This window comes from Watersipora subatra, chromosome 6 (genome assembly GCF_963576615.1).
Source record: "Watersipora subatra chromosome 6, tzWatSuba1.1, whole genome shotgun sequence".
Lineage (NCBI taxonomy): Eukaryota > Metazoa > Bryozoa > Gymnolaemata > Cheilostomatida > Watersiporidae > Watersipora > Watersipora subatra.
In genome coordinates this window covers 27,694,602-27,715,381 of record NC_088713.1, presented here as the reverse complement: position 1 = coordinate 27,715,381, position 20,780 = coordinate 27,694,602, and the positions used below count along the sequence as shown (strand labels likewise).

At 37.8% G+C, this 20,780-nt stretch overlaps 1 protein-coding gene across 1 annotated transcript in view; it reads right to left on the bottom strand.

The window, feature by feature from the left end:
* LOC137398177 (uncharacterized) overlaps positions 1-20,780 on the bottom strand; it is a 300,195-nt gene that overhangs the window by 19,784 nt on the left and 259,631 nt on the right. The window contains 14 exon segments of the mRNA XM_068084283.1: positions 2,201-2,345; positions 4,507-4,658; positions 5,027-5,170; positions 7,684-7,862; positions 10,202-10,493; positions 11,615-11,800; positions 12,710-12,820; positions 13,168-13,341; positions 14,448-14,819; positions 15,760-15,887; positions 17,888-17,999; positions 18,468-18,641; positions 19,659-19,868; positions 20,478-20,737. Coding sequence (XP_067940384.1) covers positions 2,201-2,345; positions 4,507-4,658; positions 5,027-5,170; positions 7,684-7,862; positions 10,202-10,493; positions 11,615-11,800; positions 12,710-12,820; positions 13,168-13,341; positions 14,448-14,819; positions 15,760-15,887; positions 17,888-17,999; positions 18,468-18,641; positions 19,659-19,868; positions 20,478-20,737 — 2,639 coding nt within the window.

The following is a 20,780-nucleotide window of genomic DNA, read 5'->3' as shown; positions in this document are numbered from 1 at the left end:
AGAAATTTCATCAAAAAATTTAAGCATCGGAATTTAAAGTCGTTAAAGTATAATAACGATACAAAACACATTTAAACCTATTTCAATATGTTACCAAGTCTTTGTAAACCAACGATAATATCTTAAAACTTACCCATCTGATCGGATTATACACAAATAGACGGATTAATTTGAACGTAAATTGCCACAAAAAGCTTGAAAAGCTCAGTTTAATAAAAGTTAAGACCGAAAATTGAAACGCCAATAAAGCCGTGCGACCGATTGTAGAACTATTTAGCAGTGCGCATTTCACGATAAAACCGTGCTCATTTCATCAGTCTATGGCATTTCTCACTTGTAATCGAATTTATTCGAAGGTTTCTGTAATAAACGTAGACCGTTTGAGGCGTAGACCGATTTACAGGTACGAAATTGTGGTACACAGTTTATCAGCCTGTGTTTTCTGTCCAATCACCGAAGGTTTCATTATTTGAAACGTTAACCGAAATTCTTTACAACTTATGTACAAGCTAGGGCCGAACTACAACGCCCCTTCATGACGAGAACATTTTTTATTTTGCTACAGTTTTATACACGTGAATACTCTTATTCGCTTTCTGTTAAAGATCGCTTATCAAAACCATTCCACATTCAACGCAACCAACTTTCAAATTGTGTATAGTACACAGTAGCTTGCCATTTTACTTCTAATTTTGCATTTCAGAGTTATAATAAACATATTTCTTTATTGTTGTTGAATTACATACATTACAGTAAATTAGGCCTACAGCTTTATAACACTTTAATAACAGCTTTTATTTTGCTGCAGTTTGCAGAAATCTTCGAGACGCATGAACGCTCATAGGTTTTCTATTATTGCTGTATTACTATATTAACAATATTGGTTATTTTAATAATATCAGTGCATTTTACTTATAATATTGGCCAACATTGCATTTCTCCTATTGCAAGGGAGAGATATAAACGTGTAATATTTTCCTTTCATTGTTGTTGTTTGTCATGACCAAACACTTTTTAAATAAATTTTCTAAAAACCTATATAAATACCACTTCTCGATATTGCTACCTATTACGTTTTGAATGTAATCAAAATTGTGTATTGTTTTTTCTATTATTACTATATTAATAAAATTGATTATTCTAAGAATATCAGTGCATTTTACTTCTAATATTGGCCAATATTGCATTTCTCCTATTGCAGGGGGAAAATATAAACATCTTTTCCATTCATTATTGCTTATTGTTGTATATAATAACACCCACACCCAGTACATTACAGCTACCATTGCAGTTATCCTATTGCACTGCAGAGCCATTTGATTGCTAATATTGCATTTCTCAACCATCAGTACCCTTTATTTTTTTGCCAGTATCTCTGGCCATCTCTTTGGTCGTGGGCTGTATGACAGTGGAATTTCTAGTTATATATTATATAATTATTTTTATACATTATACAATTAATTTTATACACTATATAATTATTTTTATATATTATACCATTATTCTTATATATTATTATATTACTATTCTTATAATCAATGAGTGCTATTTTACTGCCTCTTGGAACTAAAGTATCATCATTATTATATCTATTATTATTATTCTTACTATTGTTGTCAAAATTGTTGCTAATAATCTAAAACAACAATACTTCATTATCAAGTCTCCACAAAGTGATAAATTTCATGTGGATGGCCATGATGAAACTATTTTAAAATTTTTAACAGAACCCAGCGCCATCACCTAGTACCGCTTCAAACGTTAATTTTTAAGAAAGTCTGGCATATTTATCTTCTGAGCATTTAACTGCGATAAAGTTTTGTCAATTTAAATCTAAAAAAACCTGGCAATCAGATCACCTCAAACATAAAAAACATAAAAAAGAATGAAAACAAAGAAAAATACCGATATTTTTTGCTAAAGTCTACTAAAATTTTGTGCAAGTTCATATTTGAAAGAGCAGAAAAAGGAAACACCTGCTGAAGAGCAAGTAGCTTGAGATCCTTACCTGCTGAAGAGCGAGTAGCTTGAGATCCTTACCTGCTGAAGAGCGAGTAGCTTGAGATCCTTACCTGCTGAAGAGTGAGTAGCTTGAGATCCTTACCTGCTGAAGAGCGAGTAGCTTGAGATCCTTACCTGCTGAAGAGCGAGTAGCTTGAGATCCTTACCTGCTGAAGAGCAAGTAGCTTGAGATCCTTACCTGCTGAAGAGCGAGTAGCTTGAGATCCTTATCTAGTTCTTCATATGCAGGGATGACAATAGTAGGAATGTTGTCTACTGAAACTCCAAGAGATTTTGCCTCCTCGATATGCAGTTTGTGTAGGTCCTTCTTTTGCTTACGCCGTCTGTAAAAGGGAGGCAGAATTTAAAGCTACTTCCACCTATTTTCGTATAAATCTGTGTGTAAATTACCTAAAATTCAGTGTGTATAATAATTTATTTTTTTAATTTATAATAATTATAATATTTATAATTTAATAAGTTTCTAGCAAAAAAGTCAACACATTTTTATGGCTCGATGTTAAAAACACCATTTAGCTAAAAACATTCAAGTTAGGCTGTGCATCCTTACCTTTCATATATGACAAAATCATTGGTTTGAGGCCACCGATATTTGCTTTGAGACATGCTTTTATAACCGATAAAAATGCAGAAAATATTCTAGACAAAAATGGGTGCAGCTACGCCTTGGGATACAAAACTAAATTACTGCAAGATTACTTTTACACATCTCAAGAATTCACTCCTCATGTGTACACTCTAGTGTACACTAGGGTGTACATTAGAGTGTACACTAGAGTGTACACTAGAGTGTACATCATAGTGACAGTGTACAGTGACCATACGTAGACAACATAGTGTACACTCAAGTGTGTTGAGTGTACACTATAGTACCTAACTATTGAGTATTAAACAATATTTGAAGATTGTGACACAAAAGGTGACGGGTGACACCGATGACATTAAATGATACGCTGGACCAAGATGATGACAAGTGGTATCTTACTAGTCTATAAAGTTCTGATATTTTAAACATTGAAAGAGTTCATAACTCGTTAAAGCCTGGTTCCCATATACGTCGCAAAGCACCGGCGGTAATATCCCGCAGCAAAACACTTGCGGTGCTCGGCGCAGTTTAATGTTCACATAAAAGCCACATCATTAATAATATCGTAAACATAATTGCGTAATCAATTAAAATGCTCGCTCTCGTCATGCCGTTCTTATAATGGTGACCTTTATAAGTGTACAGTGCATTTTGGGAAGGTTTTGCCTGCGGCGTTTGCGAAATTTGAACAGCGCTAAACTATTGCGATGCCGCCGGCAACTACCGGCGATCCTCGGCGCATACGTTCCCATTTCATCGCTAATAGCCTGCGGTGTGTCGCCGGTGCTTTGCGACAAATATGGGAACCCGGCTTAAGAGATAAGCACTGCAGTGCACTAACCAGGTAAATATGATGATATTAGCGACATAGCATTAGCGAGATAATTAGGTGTATTCTTGCATTTATTACAGATCTTCATAACCCAGAAGTTGGCTGAGACGAAATAATATAGTCATACCTCTACATACGAGTGCCCCAACATACAGACCCGTATTCTTTAGTGATTTTCAGCGACTAAGCACTAAGAATTGCAGTTTAAGCTCATTCACTTGGAATTTCCAACTACTAATTTAGAGCGCAGCTAGCGATGAAGTGGAGAGGCGCACTAATCTAGTATTGGTTTTGCCCGCGACTAATGCTGTTAGTGAGAGATCCTTTTCTGCATTGAAGCGAATCAAAACATGAGAAGCACTATGAGGCAGGCTCGTCTAAATAGTCTTCTAATATTACACATATATAAAGATTTTGAAATAGATAGAGTATCAGTTGTGAAAGATTTCTGCCATGGACAGATAGACAGAACAAGAGCTATTGCAATAAAGAAGTAATAGCTCTTGTTCTGTCAATGTCCCTTTGCAAAAATCTGTAGGGGCATGAGTTTTATGTAATAATTTTATTATCGTTCGTTGAATAAAAAAAAGGTTTTGCTTTCCATGAACCATAAACAATGTATTAATGTAGATTTTGATGCTTACAATGGATTGCATTTATGTATACTTTGAGAGTTGTTGATGCTTAAAGGTACAGTTGCTTAAAAACCACGTTGAGGCTAACACCGCCCCCAAACCTCCAGGTGTTTATAACTAGTCGCCCAACATTTGCAGCCCTAACTTGCAACCAGGGAATACAGGCCTGCCAACATACGACAAAGTCGATATACAAGCTGACTCTCTAGCAAGTTTCTTCCTTAAGATACGACTAATATTTGAAATCCAAATGGACCAGCCAGTCCTCGATGGTCACTACACTATATGGGCAACTATGCGAGAAACCACTTTTGATAACAGCATTGCTCAGTTTTTTACATTGGCTGAGACAAAACAATACAGGAGTGACCAAGAGAGACCCCTAAGAAGTTTAAAACATAAACCGAGGCTAGGCATGTGTTCGAACTAACCTGTTGATGAGCTGATCTTGCAATCTGCTGAGCTGCTCCAGTTTCTGAGCCTCAAGCTTATCTTGAACTCTTTTGAGCTCTTTGGCATGGCTAAGGATGAGCTTATCTGCCTCGTCTGCAGTGGTTACCTGTGCTAGCTTCTTCGCAAGAGTCTAGAACATTATCTCAGCTAGTAGTAACCTATCATTTCTACTAGTAGTTCATTATCATCTCGGCTAATAGTGATCTACTACCTAAACATTGCTAATAGTATTGAAATACCTTCTGTAAGCAACCCAACAACCATCATGGAGCTTTTAAATACAAGAAGCTAACCCTGTTTTCTAGAGCACTGTTATAGCACACAATGCTACAGTCAAACTTGAAAACATCATATAAAAAACCGAAGAAGCAAATCATCCAATCAACATGCACAAAGCTATAATTCGCAGATTCAAAAAGAATTGGAGCTCGAAGCTATTAAAGAAACACCTTCTAGCGCTTATCGTGACCTGGTGATACATGAAACCCAAATACTAACCTCTTTGGTCTCATTGATAGCAGTTGTTTTTCGGTCAGCCGTTTTCTCTAGCACGCTGTTGATATCATCTATTTCCTGTTTCCGCAGATGGGACTCGAGCTTGCTTGCCTCATACGCTTGTTTCTCAAACAGCTGTCGTCTCATCTGCACAACAAATTCAACAAGTCAGGTTTCTGAATAGTTTTTAGAAATTAGTATGGTGATGGTAACCAAACATGGCTGCTGAAAACCTGCTGACAACTGCCTTTGAAGTCGAGAAGAAAAACACTCGCAAATACAATTCCATGGAGTAAAGAGAATCACATCAAACAAATCATGACAATTTTATCTTTTACAAAGACCAATAGATGGCACAAAAGAAAGTGAACACTGTTCACAGTAACACTTTATAGTAGCCAATAGAAAACAAATTATAAAGTGAAAGTAAAAACTGGTCACAGTAATACTCTATAGTAGCCAATAGAAAACAGATTATAAAGTGAAAATGAACACTGACCGCAGCAATACTTTATTGTAGCCAATAGAACCCAGATTAGAAAGTGAAAGTGAACACTGATCACAGTAATATTTCGTAGCAGCCAATAGAACCCAGATTAGAAAGTGAAAGTGAACACTGATCGAAGTAATACTTCGTAGCAGCCAATAGAACCCAGATTAGAAAGTGAAAGTGAACACTGATCACAGTAATACTTTGTAGCAGCCAATAGAACCCAGATTAGAAAGTGAACACTGACCGCAGCAATACTTTATTGTAGCCAATAGAACCCAGATTAGAAAGTGAAAGTGAACGCTGATCACAGTAATACTTCGTAGCAGCCAATAGAACCCAGATTAAAAAGTGAAAGTGAACACTGATCACAGTAATACTTCGTAGCAGCCAATAGAACCCAGATTAGAAAGTGAAAGTGAAAACTGATCACAGTAATACTTCATAGCAGCCAATAGAACCCAGATTAGAAAGTGAAAGTGAACACTGATCACAGTAATACTTTATTGTAGCCAATAGAACCCAGATGAGAAAGTGAAAGTGAACACTGATCACAGTAATACTTTGTAGCAGCCAATAGAACCCAGATTAGAAAGTGAAAGTGAACACTGATCACAGTAATACTTTATTGTAGCCAATAGAACCCAGATTAGAAAGTGAAAGTGAACACTGATCACAGTAATATTTCGTAGCAGCCAATAGAACCCAGATTAGAAAGTGAAAGTGAACACTGATCGAAGTAATACTGCGTAGCAGCCAATAGAACCCAGATTAGAAAGTGAAAGTGAACACTGATCACAGTAATACTTTGTAGCAGCCAATAGAACCCAGATTAGAAAGTGAACACTGACCGCAGCAATACTTTATTGTAGCCAATAGAACCCAGATTAGAAAGTGAAAGTGAACGCTGATCACAGTAATACTTCGTAGCAGCCAATAGAACCCAGATTAAAAAGTGAAAGTGAACACTGATCACAGTAATACTTCGTAGCAGCCAATAGAACCCAGATTAGAAAGTGAAAGTGAAAACTGATCACAGTAATACTTCATAGCAGCCAATAGAACCCAGATTAGAAAGTGAAAGTGAACACTGATCGAAGTAATACTTCGTAGCAGCCAATAGAACCCAGATTAGAAAGTGAAAGTGAACACTGATCACAGTAATACTTTATTGTAGCCAATAGAACCCAGATTAGAAAGTGAAAGTGAACACTGATCACAGTAATACTTTGTAGCAGCCAATAGAACCCAGATTAGAAAGTGAACACTGACCGCAGCAATACTTTATTGTAGCCAATAGAACCCAGATTAGAAAGTGAAAGTGAACACTGATCACAGTAATACTTCGTAGCAGCCAATAGAACCCAGATTAGAAAGTGAACACTGATCACAGTAATACTTTGTAGCAGCCAATAGAACCCAGATTAGAAAGTGAAAGTGAAAACTGATCACAGTAATACTTCGTAGCAGCCAATAGAACCCAGATTAGAAAGTGAAAGTGAACACTGATCACAGTAATACTTTATTGTAGCCAATAGAACCCAGATTAGAAAGTGAAAGTGAACACTGATCACAGTAATACTTCATAGCAGCCAATAGAACCCAGATTAGAAAGTGAAAGTGAACACTGATCACAGTAATACTTTATTGTAGCCAATAGAACCTAGATTAGAAAGTGAAAGTGAACACTGATCACAGTAATACTTTGTAGCAGCCAATAGAACCCAGATTAGAAAGTGAAAGTGAACACTGACCGCAGCAATACTTTATTGTAGCCAATAGAACCCAGATAAGAAAATGAAAGTGAACACTGATCACAGTAATACTTCGTAGCAGCCAATAGAACCCAGATTAGAAAGTGAAAGTGAACACTGATCACAATAATACTTCGTAGCAGCCAATAGAACCCAGATTAGAAAGTGAAAGTGAACACTGATCACAGTAATACTTCGTAGCAGCCAATAGAACCCAGATTAGAAAGTGAAAGTGAACACTGATCACAGTAATACTTCGTAGCAGCCAATAGAACCCAGATTAGAAAGTGAAAGTGAACACTGATCACAGTAATACTTCGTAGCAGCCAATAGAACCCAGATTAGAAAGTGAAAGTGAACACTGATCACAATAATACTTCGTAGCAGCCAATAGAACAACACCTAAATTGACTCACATCTAATTGGTCTCGCTCAGACAGACTAGACTGAGCTCCTTTCCTCAACAATGTTGTGTTTATAACTGCTGTTGACTCTAGCTTATCCTTGACCTTAGAAGTATCTTCCAATGACTGGCTGCCAGCAGCAGTTGCTGTTGCGCTAGATTTCTGCATTGAGACTGTCTGCTTGCTAGCAGCTGCTGCAAATGAGACGGATGCTAGAGTATGGAATACGAGACAACCTGAACACAGTCGACGTAAAAAGCGCGAGCACAGTCATACCTCGACATACGTGTTCCCCAACATATGATGCATTTGAAATACGAGAAGAAATCTTAAAAAAGCTTTTGTCTTGAGATACGAAACAAATTTGAGATACGAGCATATTAGACGATTATCGATGCAGCCTCTAAGCGACCGAGTATGCGAGAGGCCGTTTATAAAAACCTCGTTGCTCAATTTTTCTCATCGAATCGATGTGAAAAAGTGCGTCCACTAAAAGCGAAACAAAAAAGAGGCAAACCGGTAAAAAGACAAAAAATTAAAACGAAAATAAAAATAAATTTAGTTTAAGTTTTAACAAGTTTAAGTTTAAAAGTAATTTTTAAGATTCAAACTGATTTTTAGGTTAATCAGTTGAATTCATTTAAATTAAATTTAAAGTTCATGTTTCGTCGTATCTCAAAGCGGACTGAACATGTCGCTGTTGCCTCTCTCTCTCTCACACAGCGTTGGCTGCTACCATCCGTTTGGAAGGGATGAACTCCATACACTCGTAATAATGTTACACTTTATTCCAGCTCTTAGCCACTAGATTCGTATTTGTTACTTAGCGAGCACAGGTGGTGAATTATTATACTTTCAAACACATTCGTCCATTGTAATATCCTGTTCTAGAATTTTTTTTCAGAAGGACACGAATTAATTTGTAATTAGTAACTTGATATAGGAGAAATAGCTTTGAAATACAAAATAATTGACATACACGCTCTCTCCCGGAATGCATTAAACTTGTATGTTGAGGTATGACTGACTGTATATGAAACAATACAAACTTCTTATGCCACCATTATATGTAGGATCAAATACACTTCTAAGCAAGATAAAATACTTTGATTACATATAGAAGACAAATGCTGGTCAAAGAGTAAATTAAAAATAAAAACTAATTTAAAACAGTAATAATCAATAAGAATAAATTTTTACGATTTATCATGGAAATGGAAATGCAGGCACTACAATGGTAGACTTACTCTGACCTACACTGTATATAGAATAAATCAAAGTATTTGATAGTTTCTTATAAATTTTTTGTCAAATTTTCAACTATGAGCTTTTGAATATTTCCTTACAAAACTGAAATATTTCAGCAAACATTATATTAGAAACAATGATTGTTCAAACTTAATGCTGAAAAAGGTTGCATGTAGAAGTCAATGCAGAGGTCAATGCAAATAAAAATTTGACTGTAATAGAGAAAACCTGTCGCATCTTTGTAAAAATACCTTTGAATATATGGCAAAACCAACTGCGTTCCTAAAGAGGTCATATATAATCAACGTTATCTAGTCATTATTACTACCAATTTGTAGACGAAATTTACTGGTCATATTTGATTAGTTAGTTCAAGTACTAAACAAATGGTTTTATGAGTTGACCGACATAGTGAACACAAAACAACGTCAATTTCTTTGAAATCAATTAACTCACCGATTCTGACAAAGGGTTAATAAATTAGCAATTGAGTCAGATCGCTAATGACGAGAATCTTCGAGATCATAGACAATGCGTAGTATGAGCGATAACATTTATTATAACCTATATAAAATTTAGAGCTGATGATTGGCTAATGAAGAGATCTTATATTGATCGCTCTTGGACTCTTTTCACATGTATCAGCATACACGTCACGAATGAAACACCCGCTCAAATCTGAGCGTTTCAACAAATTATCTCATTCATCTCTTTACAGGTTTAGTCTACTAAGACAAAAATGACATCAAATTGAAGCTGTTGGCCTTAATTTCATTTGATCGACTTTTTTGATGCAATCACATATTTAATGTGAAAAATGTAAATCCATTACAGTTTTTCTCAAACTTATTTTGGTAGCAAAATAACTTATTTTGTTCAGCTCTACTTAGGATTATATTTTACTCATTGTAACACTAATAAAAATAAATAAACAAACAAATACAATTTAATGCGATAGATGCAACTGTTTGTTCCGCACAAACTGGTCTCTCCGTAGCACAACCTTACCCAGAGCGCATCTGAGTGCTTACCCAGAGCGCATCTGAGTGCATACCCATAGCGCATCTGAGTGCATACCCAGAGCGCATCTGAGTGCATATCCAGACTCCGCTAGACATGTTCTTGAGAACAAAATATTAATTTTCTTAAAGTGACATAAATTTTAACATGAGTCACCCTTGAAGTGACCGTCAGATTATGTGGAGTTGTCATCCCTTTAAATAAAACCCTAAAAATCTACCGATTCACTAGACAGAACTGAATCAATCAGCCTTTCATTTACCCTTGTGCAGAGTGACTCCAGTTGTTTTGCTAGCAGACTGTACTGTAGACTTGACTGTATGGCCTGTCTGACCCGCATGTAGATGCAGGTGTTGACCAGATATCCCTGAGAGCAGATCACTGCTGAGAACAAACTGCGAGCCAGACTCCAGCATAGCTATCAACTGTTTAAGTAGTGGAACCAACTCTTGGTCAGACGAGGTGGAGGTCAGATTAAGTTCGCCATATATTCCTCCAATCATGCAGTCATATGAGCCTGCAGTGCAATTCGCGAGTTGATGAGATGCGAAACACTAAGTATTGTTCGAATAATAAACTGAGTAAGCGCATAGACATTTTCCACAAAGTGTTGACACTATGCTGGCATGCTTGGCAGGTGGTGGTGATATGCACTATGTTTTCATGATGCTGTTAATCCACAAAATGGAAACAGGAAAGATCTCCAGTCAAGTGATTTTTGTTACTCACAAACTTTTATCAAATTTTTTATGTTTGCAAAAGATGGAAAAAATATGATGCGAATGGTGTGCAAGAAAATTCCCTACAAGCTATTCCATTTTAAACATTTTCCACAACTCATCTGTTTTCATTTCAATTTCAGCAGTTTCGAATGCGTGGCTATGACATCTGGGGAAAATTTCCTTATCTTTTCAAACAAGGCCTTGCATCAATCACCAAAATGCTAATTTCCATTGAAACACTTACCGTGGGTAGCTTAATGTGTGGAAAACTCGAAATACATATCATCCACACCATGAATACAGTGTATGTGAATATGAAACAATGAGAACAGCAATAACGTTTAGTAATGCTTGACAAGTCCTTAAAGACAGCTAGAGGTTATGAAAGGCCGTTCAGTAGCAAACTAAAAGCTAAATCTTATCAGATAGAAACAAAATACAATAACTCGCCATTTTCCTCATGTAACTTAAGCCTGGTTTCTATATGACAGCGCAATGTTCGTGCACGGCCCAGTGATCGTGCGCAATGCATTTCTTGGGCCCCGATGCAGTGTTTCCATATCGCGCGTAGGCGCCCTGCTTGCTTTGGACAGGATGGATAACTTCCTTACTTTTTCATAAAAGAGACAGATTTCTTCGGAAAACAGCTGTCCATTTGAATTGTGGGATAGGTTCAAAAGGTATAGCGGTGTATTGTGGGATACATCATCGCAGCACCCATCGCAAGGATCCATTTTGTTGGATCCTTGCGATCAGCGCACGCACATCGCGCGACCATCGTGCGTTGACGTTTCCATATCACAACTGGCCTACGCATGACGTCGTGCGCCTTGTTGCATGCCTTGCGCTGTCATATGGAAACCAAGCGTTATAAACGATAGACAACTATGTAAAAACATTTGGAAAAAAGACACGACCTTCAGTTTCTAGCGCATACTTTTACATGGTAACACAAAATTACGAGACGTACCAGCAACGAAACCATTTCCAGTAAGAAGGTCCTTAGCCTCCTTGGCGAGAATCTCAGCAATTTCTCTAAAGAACTCGACATGTGCATTGTTGAAAGAGATAGCCTCCAGTCTTGTCCATATCTGGCCACAGACCTCGGCATGCTGTCTGCCCTTGCTCTGCTTGTGTCTCTACGTGAGGAACAAGAGTAGACAATTTCAACAAGGTTTTCTAGGTAAAATCCAGGGTTATTAAGATCTCATAGCATATTCTTTGTTCCAAGTGATTGGTATACCAGAAAATACAAGCACCTCCTACTGAAATAAAAACAGATGCTGCCAAATGAGATCAGATTCAATTGTAATACATTATTAGACTACAACTTCACCCTTCAAGTTCCAAGTGTCAACTCTGACTGACCAAACTCAAGGTCAAACCGCTAACAACGCACAAATCAGTGCAGATGTGTACCAAATTTAAGCACACTAAAATAAATTTTTTAGCATACTAAAATGGTTCTTTTCATGAATAACTCAATTTACATTCTGAGTATACAGTTTAAAATCACCCAAAGCTAACAGCAAAAGTACAACAAAGCTTGTAAAGCGTATCCATTTTTTAGGTTTGTGGAATTTTGCATCTAACAGCGCTCATCATTGCCTTTTACAGGTATCAACTGTAACATCACACTCACAGCCTTTCATGGTTATCAATTATATTATTGCACTCACAGTCGTTCACAGGTGTCAACTGTAATATTACACTCAAAGCCCTTCACAGGTGTCAACTGTAATATTACACTCAAAGCCCTTCACAGGTGTCAACTGTAATATTACACTCAAAGCCCTTCACAGGTGTCAACTGTAATATTACACTCAAAGCCTTTCTCAGGTGTCAACTGTAATATTACACTCAAAGCCCTTCACAGGTGTCAACTGTAATATTACACTCAAAGCCTTTCTCAAATATCAACTTATCAACTTTGGTGTTATAGGTTTTGACTGTCTTGTGGCACTCATGACCTAATTAGCCCTTTACCAGGACACAAATAGCATTTCCTAGTTTCTCTAACAAAACTATCCAATGCTGTGTTTACTAACCTTAGTGGCAACTGACTCCGCATCAGGATTCATAGCACCCTCTAACTCCGCCATGCTGTCTCGGTACTTGTTGTCTTCCGCTATCATCTTAGCCAGGAACTTGTCGATCACCTATTGAAAGCCATCAAAGATGGAGTACGACTATGGCATTGCAATTACTTCTTTTTTGTTGTTGCGCATTACTGTAGGAGACACTTGATCACGACAGCTTACATCTATACTAGACAAAGAATTCAAAAGGTAAAAAAATAATGAAAATAATCACCAATAAAGCCCTAAAATTAGATAAAACCTCCCCCCCAATACAAACTATTTGTATTGGGGAAAGTATTAGACAAAGTATTTGATTTTGGTGTTCAGCATAAAATATAGGCATGGTAAGATAACTCCGTTGACCTGAATTTTCTAAGCAATACCCTTGCAGCTAGGGTAGACGTAAGGCAGGTACGAATTCTAACCTCTGAAAAAGATCTGTGAGAGGAATTATGGGTGATTGAATGGTTGTGCTCTGCTGGATCCACTTCAGTGAGGATGGCAGTGACATCTGGTGGCAAGACATTTGTGTATTCCTCCTCGGCATCTTTACGGCGCTGCGTTTCACGCTTTTCCATGTCGGCAAGTTCGTTTACCACCTGCCATTGAGTCAACTAGTGATGTGAACCACACTATCAAACTAGTACATATGAACATGTACACTCGAACTAGTACACATTTGGCCACTTGAAAGTGTTGAAATTATAAACTAAATTAACATACCTCGTAATAATCAAGTGTAAAATTTGATCCAAGACATAAATCAATGCATTAATAAAATGACCACTGATGAAAGAGAGATCAACTCCTTATTATTACTGCTGCTCACATATAGATTCATATTTATTTTTTCAGTGTTTAATCAAAGGATTTGTGCTAAATAAACATATAAATTAGAGCATAAAATGGAGTACACTAAACTTCATCGTTGTTCTATTGTCACATAGCCATCACGATAGCTTCATGGTCACATAGACATCAGAAAAACATGATTTGAAAATTTGTTAGACAAACCGCAAACATACCCTCTTTGTGATTCAAAGGGAAAAGGCATGCTTGAGTTCAAACGGTACTAAAATTTCTTATGGCAATTTTTAACAGTTTTTATTGCGCTGATGCAGGTTTGGAGTTGTGTGCACTTAGAGTTACCGTGCCATGTGTTTCAATGGATCTTCACATGTTGTGGAGTAACACGGGCTCTTTGTTAAAAATATAAGGAGTTCTAAGCCAGAGATCAAAGAGACAGATAGCTGTCCCATTTTTGGAGCAGGACGTTTTTGAAACCGAAGTGACTGAAGCGTGAAATATTTTTATATGAAAAAATATAAAAATATATAAAAAAATGCTTGCATGGCATTTTCTTGGGCATCACTTGCCAATGCCATTTCCATCTTTGGCAAGCAGTAAATGTTGTATGGAAATTTGAGAGTAACAAAACTCGCTTTACTTGTGGGTTTTTGCTATTTCCATCTGATTGCACAATTTCAAAGAAAAGTCTACAATGGCAAGTGATACTTCGACCCTTTAGGAGTACATTATTCACACAAAATTGCTTTTATATCCATTGCACTATGGCGTGGGTTACACGCAAACCAAGTATAACCTTTTTTGTGAGTACACCACGCTGGATGAAACAGTCATGAAGATGACACTCTTTTATTTGCTATAAACAGAGCATCTATAAAATCAAGTCTTAAAAATTTACCTGCTGCATAGCTGAGATCTGCTTCTTAACAGAGTTAAGTTTTACTGAGGCAAAGTTGAACAAAATTTGATTGGCTAGTTTTCTCTCCAACTCCATAAGCTCCGCCTCTTTCTGTCTCACTCTCCTCCAGTGGGATTTGCGGGCTACTGTTTCTTCCTGCAGCATAGCTAAAGCGCCTAATGGTGCTTTTCTTTGCTTGTGCCCGCCTGAGGCTACAGTGACCGGTATGACGACTCCTGTCTCTGGGTTAGTTCTCACACCTATCACGGGGCTTAGTTCTGCTGTGACGGGATCAACAGCATTGACGCCGATGGTAATAGGTACAAGTCCAGTGCCTTCTGGATGCTCCATGGTGCCACCAAGAGGCATAATCTACAAAGGAAGACACTAAAACAGTGAAAAAGAATATTTGTGCCTTATTAAGTGAAAAAAAGCGTGAAATGAAGAAAAGGATTCATTGATAAAGATAACTTCAGAGCTCATGTGCCTACCAACCTAGCTATTCTGTCATAGCGTTCAATGTAACAAGTAAATTAGCAGCCAATCACTATGTTTCCATGACGCGCAGTGCTTCGGAGTTGCGCTATCTCCGAATCATGGAAACAGCGTCTTCGCACTGAAATCACTGCGCACTGATCAGTGCGAAGCCAGTGCAAATTCGCAGCAAGGAAACAGCGACTGCGCAGTGGCTGCGCATAGCTGTAATGTCGTGGAGACGGATTCTTCGAGAGCCATAAACTAGTACAAAGGTTGTCCTGCTAATCTTGTTTTTTTACTATTCTTTCGATCTTCTTTCACCTAAATTTAATTATGATCTGCATTCACGACGATGATGAGGTGATTACTTTCCTGGACTTTGTTATCGATGCCAACACTTTTCGAAAAATAGGTGGCAAGTCCTAAATTAACGTTTAAATAATATATTACTTGAAAATACTTATTAAAAATATAATACTATGTAAAAAGTGTGTTAAGATTTGTAAAACCTTGTGAATGTGTATTGTAAATAAAAGTATAATGACGACAGAATCATAAAAAGACCGTTTATGACGTTCGGTATCCGTGATCATTTATATTTCTCCATCAGGCGATTCGATTTATACAATTTCTCTTCTCTGGCTAATTTGCGGTATTTGCTGAAATCCACTGCGCAGTATGGAAACGTACAATCCCCTCGACTTCGGAGGGGTCTGGCTTCGCAGTACTGCGCACCATGGAAACATAGTGATTGAAAATCACTAACATCTTTTGAGAAGTTGCCTACACTTGTCATAACTCTTAAAATTGCTTCAATCTCCAATTGTTTAAATACCTGTCCGGTTGACTTGTTCTTTTCAACTCCAAGTATGGGCACTTGCATGCCTGTGCCAGCAGTGTCCTCCATGGTTGTACCGATGAGGATGGGTAGAAGCTGACCTGTCCTTGAGAACTCGTACATGCCTACAGGACACAATAAAATTATATAATATCATATGATTAAGTGTTCATTGCCGCAATTTGAAATCATCATGTTGCTTACAGAAAAACTGTCTTGTTCGTATAACGCAAAATATTTATTTACAGGATTTCTATACACCATTGCCATTATGAGACCCTAAGTACCTACTATATGGATGTCTAGTGGTGTCTAGTGCAAATTTGCAACCATAATTGTATATGAGTCAAGTGGGTGACCCATGGTTCATGTCTAAACTAATGTGTACTATATGAGTGTAAAATAGGCCAAACATGCAAGTAGAAACGCAATCAACTTTTGCCAGAGATATCTATGATAGTCTAATCTGATGCAAAATCTAGCAGTAATAGAATCATGATAATTCGTATGTGAGTAGGTACACTACATACGCAGAAATCCTTTGTATGGTTACAGAAACCCAAATGGTGACTAGAGGACTTTGCGGAACACAAGAGAATAATTTAGAGCTTAGAGCAGGGGTGTCAAAGTCAAATGAATGGATGATCAAATAAATAATTTTACTACAAGCCGTGGAACGAACCAATTAAAAAATTGTAAAATGATGCCATAGAGCCAAGTGAACCCAATTGAACTTCCTGAAAACCTAACATGCATATTCTGATACAACCAGACAAATAAAGTAATGTTTTAAATGGCTCTTTCAGTAATCTTTAATTTTCAACGAGCACATAAAACCAATTAATTGTATAAAAATTTTATAAAAATTTAGACTAAAGAAGATTATAAACTAGAAAAGATTATAGACTAGAGAAGTGAGAAATTAGATTAAGTGAGAGAAGTGTCAGTAGATACTAATTTTCTGCTGGGGTCTATTTTATTTTTTCAGTCAGTGAGAAGTGCCCTCAGTATTTCGGCTTCATCTCAATAACTAGTACCGTACTTTTCAGACTATAAACCGCACCCCTATATAAGCCACATCTGCTTTATTTTCAGACTATAAACCGCACCCCTCTATAAGCCACATCTGCTTTATTTTCGGACTATAAACTGCACCCCTATATAAGCCACATCTGCTTTATTTTCAGACTATAAACCGCACCCCTATATAAGCCACATCTGCTTTATTTTCAGACTATAAACCGCACCCCTATATAAGCCACATCTGCTTTATTTTCGGACTATAAACTGCACCCCTATATAAGCCACATCTGCTTTATTTTCAGACTATAAACCGCACCCCTATATAAGCCACATCTGCTTTATTTTCAGACTATAAACCGCACCCCTATATAAGCCACATCTGCTTTATTTTCAGACTATAAACCGCACCCCTATATAAGCCACATCTGCTTTATTTTCAGACTATAAACCGCACCCCTATATAAGCCACATCTGCTTTATTTTCCAAAAAAACGATAATAAAACAATACATAGGCCGCACCTTTGTATAGGCTCATGACGGTGTTTTTTATCATGGCAGCAATTTTGCCGTTTTAACCGAGTTTCGTATTAACCGATGCTTTTTAACCTAGTGCCTAATGGAACAGTACCGTAAGGCATTGTCTCGTTTTTTCTTTCATCGCTAGAGGCGCACTAACCGGAAATTCTGGTTAATGCGCCCTAGCGGTGGGAGAAAAAGCCACAGAACAGCCACACCCTTATATAAGCCGCATGACACAAATCATCAGAAAAAAGTAGCGGCTAATAGTCTGCAAAGTACGGTAGCCCAGTCGACTTGAAACTATGAAATCGGACTTGAAACTCTGAAATCGGATTGGAAACATGCCGCATAAACCAATTAAAATTTTGCAGTTCTACATAATGTTGATGTGCAAAAAAGAAAATGAAACTATTCAGCGGAGTTAATGCGAGGGTAGGAAGAGGTGGGTAAACAGTTCCCTGAATTATCTAGAGTTTAGTTAACAGTATTAACGAGGGCAGATTTTATAGAGTTTTCTTCTATGTATTCACCAGATGTCTGTGGCATAAGCGAGTGAGAAGAATTAGAGTGAATTAGACTAACCAGGAGAGCCACCCGTGCTCGCTAGGAGAGCCGCTCGCTCCTCTCTTCGTCTGACATCATGCTCAGCAGACTTCTGCACAGAATGCATTTTAGAGCGAGCCAGCAGAAGATCCTATAAGAGAAAGAGACAGTACTATAGGAATGTTAAGCCGAAACCGCACTGAACAGTAAAACCCTGCAACAATCCTAAGGCTGAGCACAGAGGTTGATAGTATTTTCTGGCCGAAAAACCTGTCAACATAGCAAATTATACAATATCAACAATCTACAAGCATTTACCTAAGTTGGCAGGCAGACAGCTGGTAAGCTAACAGACAGCTATTACATTAACAAACGGATGGCATTCTAATAGACAGGTAATATGCTTACAGACAGCTGATATGATATCAAACAGATGGAATGCTAACAGATAGCTGGTATGCTAACAGAGAGCTGGTATGCTAACAGACAGCTGGTATGCTAACAGACGCAGGTACGCTACCAGATGGCTGTTACACTAACAAACAGATGACATCCTAATAGACAGGCAATATCCTAACAAACGCCTGATATGATGATTACAGTTGGCTGATGTTATTACCTTATGAGCTGCTTCAACCTCTGCCTCCTCCAACCGTGAGTTTATAGGCTCATTGTTGGCTGGTCGTGTGAAGACCGCATCAGCAAAGTTCTTAAGAGCCTCTGTCAGCCTCTTCTCAATAGCAAGAACGGTTGAAAAGAGGAAGGCGTCATAGCCCCCTCCTGCAGGAGAGACCTAAAGACAAGTCACAATGTTAGTAATATATGAAAGAGGTCCTTGACTAGAATGGTCTTTTCCATCATATATACAATTGGTTTTTGTCTGTTTGTCTATCTGTTTGTCTGTATTCATTGAAACTAACTTCTAATTAAACAATCTTTGAAAGTTTGCACGTGGTTTTCTTTGACACGCCAAGTTTTAATCAGCAAATCCTTTTGGGGTCGCCACCTCTTTGAGGTGTCAGAACCACCTCTTTGAGGTGTCAGAACCACCTCTTTGAGGTGTCAGAACCACCTCTTTGAGGTGTCAGAACCACCTCTTTGAGGTGTCAGAACCACCTCTTTGAGGTGTCAGAACCACCTCTTTGAGGTGTCAGAACCACCTCTTTGAGATGTCAGAACCACCTCTTTGAGGTGTCAGAACCACCTCTTTGAGGTGTCAGAACCACCTCATTGAGGTGTCAGAACCACCTCATTGAGGTGTCAGGGCCAAAAAATACTTGTATTAATTAAAACATGATTTCATAACAAAAAACTGTTGGCCAATCTAGGGTTTGAACCTATAACACTCAGTTTACTAGACTCATGCACTAACCGACTGAGCTAATCAGTCAATTTTCAAAACCTCTGAATAATTGTATCAACTCGCATAGAGAAATTACCTATTTCAGATTCTTCAAGATTTTTCTGGGAGTTTTTTGAAGGGTATATAAGGTGCAGATTTTACATTGTTAGCTTCAGTTACAGTTTTTCATTTACCAACTGAATAGAACATTGTCAATAAGAAGGTACTGTCTCAAATTTGCATTTTGGAATATTATTTCAAAAGTTGTGTAATTAAAAATTATAATTTTATGGTCAAATTAAATTTGTTGATTGTGCTAGAAATTATTGTAGAACATAATGTGGTACATGAACAAAGGTGAAAAATAAACCACATACGGATTTCATTTCACAGACGTGACTCGGCAGCGCCGGGTTTATCTTCTAGTAATAATGACAGCTGGAGGAACTTGTTAGATTGCAAACTCACCTGCCCTTCGCTGACATTCGCGCTATGAACTCTGATCAGCTGTCCACTGAGTCGTTCGGTACACATATCATAAGGCACGATAGGCTGGATTCCATGGCCTGTGGACTTGACTCCTCCCACTGGAATAACTTTTCCTGTTGACTGGCAAATGCGGACTCCAAGGATAGGAACAGGGGTGTTAGACTCAGCGTCAAACATGAGTGAGCCAGTCTGTAAAAAAGCAGATAGATGCATAAATTTTTAAAAAAACATTGTATGAAGTACTACACCAACGTCAACATATGGATCAACGTCAACAACGTTATGCGTATGCGACATTGTTAATGTCGATGCGTGTTGTAATTCATACAATGTCAGTAAATGCCAGCGGTCGTCCTTAGGTATTTAAACATTCTAGTCAAGGACAACTCATGGATGACATGGTGTAACACAAGACCGGTTGTTGGTACGGACAGTATGTTCCAGTGTAGGTCGGCTGCAGAGAAAATGTCAGCTTTTTTCTATTTTTAGTGCATTCAATGGTTGATTTAGAAGGAATTATGGAATCTAACAAAGATGTGCTTAAAACAGGCAATTAAAGTTGTAAACACTTTACAATAGTAAAAACATAATATAAAAATAGAAACAATAATAAACAATAATAGGTGGTGCAATTGATTAAAGAAAAAACTAACTAAAAAGTCAAATTTATTTCTACACTACCAATGTGTTTCGTGGTGTCGCTCGCCAGGTGTCATGTCATGGATAAGAAGACTTGAAAGATAATTATATATCTCTACTTCTCAACATGAGTAAATTAAGTCCAGTCAAGCGACTAACCTCGATAGCGATGGGGAGCCCGGTGACAGGATCAATATGGGTCCCACACAAAGGCAAGATGGCACCCGTCTCAGGATGAATAGTTACAGCGATGATAGGAGCTTGTAAGCCTGTCTCGGCGCATGACACGGGAGAATTGGCTCTCAGATCAGCTTTCCTATCCAAAGGTTTGAGTCTGGAGACCACTGGAACACTTGTAGCTGGGTTCACGGGATACGGCACGAACGGAATCAGAGTGTCTTTCAGATGTTTAGTCTCTCCTGAAGTATGGAGAGATCGGTGGAATATAAGCACTTGTATGTG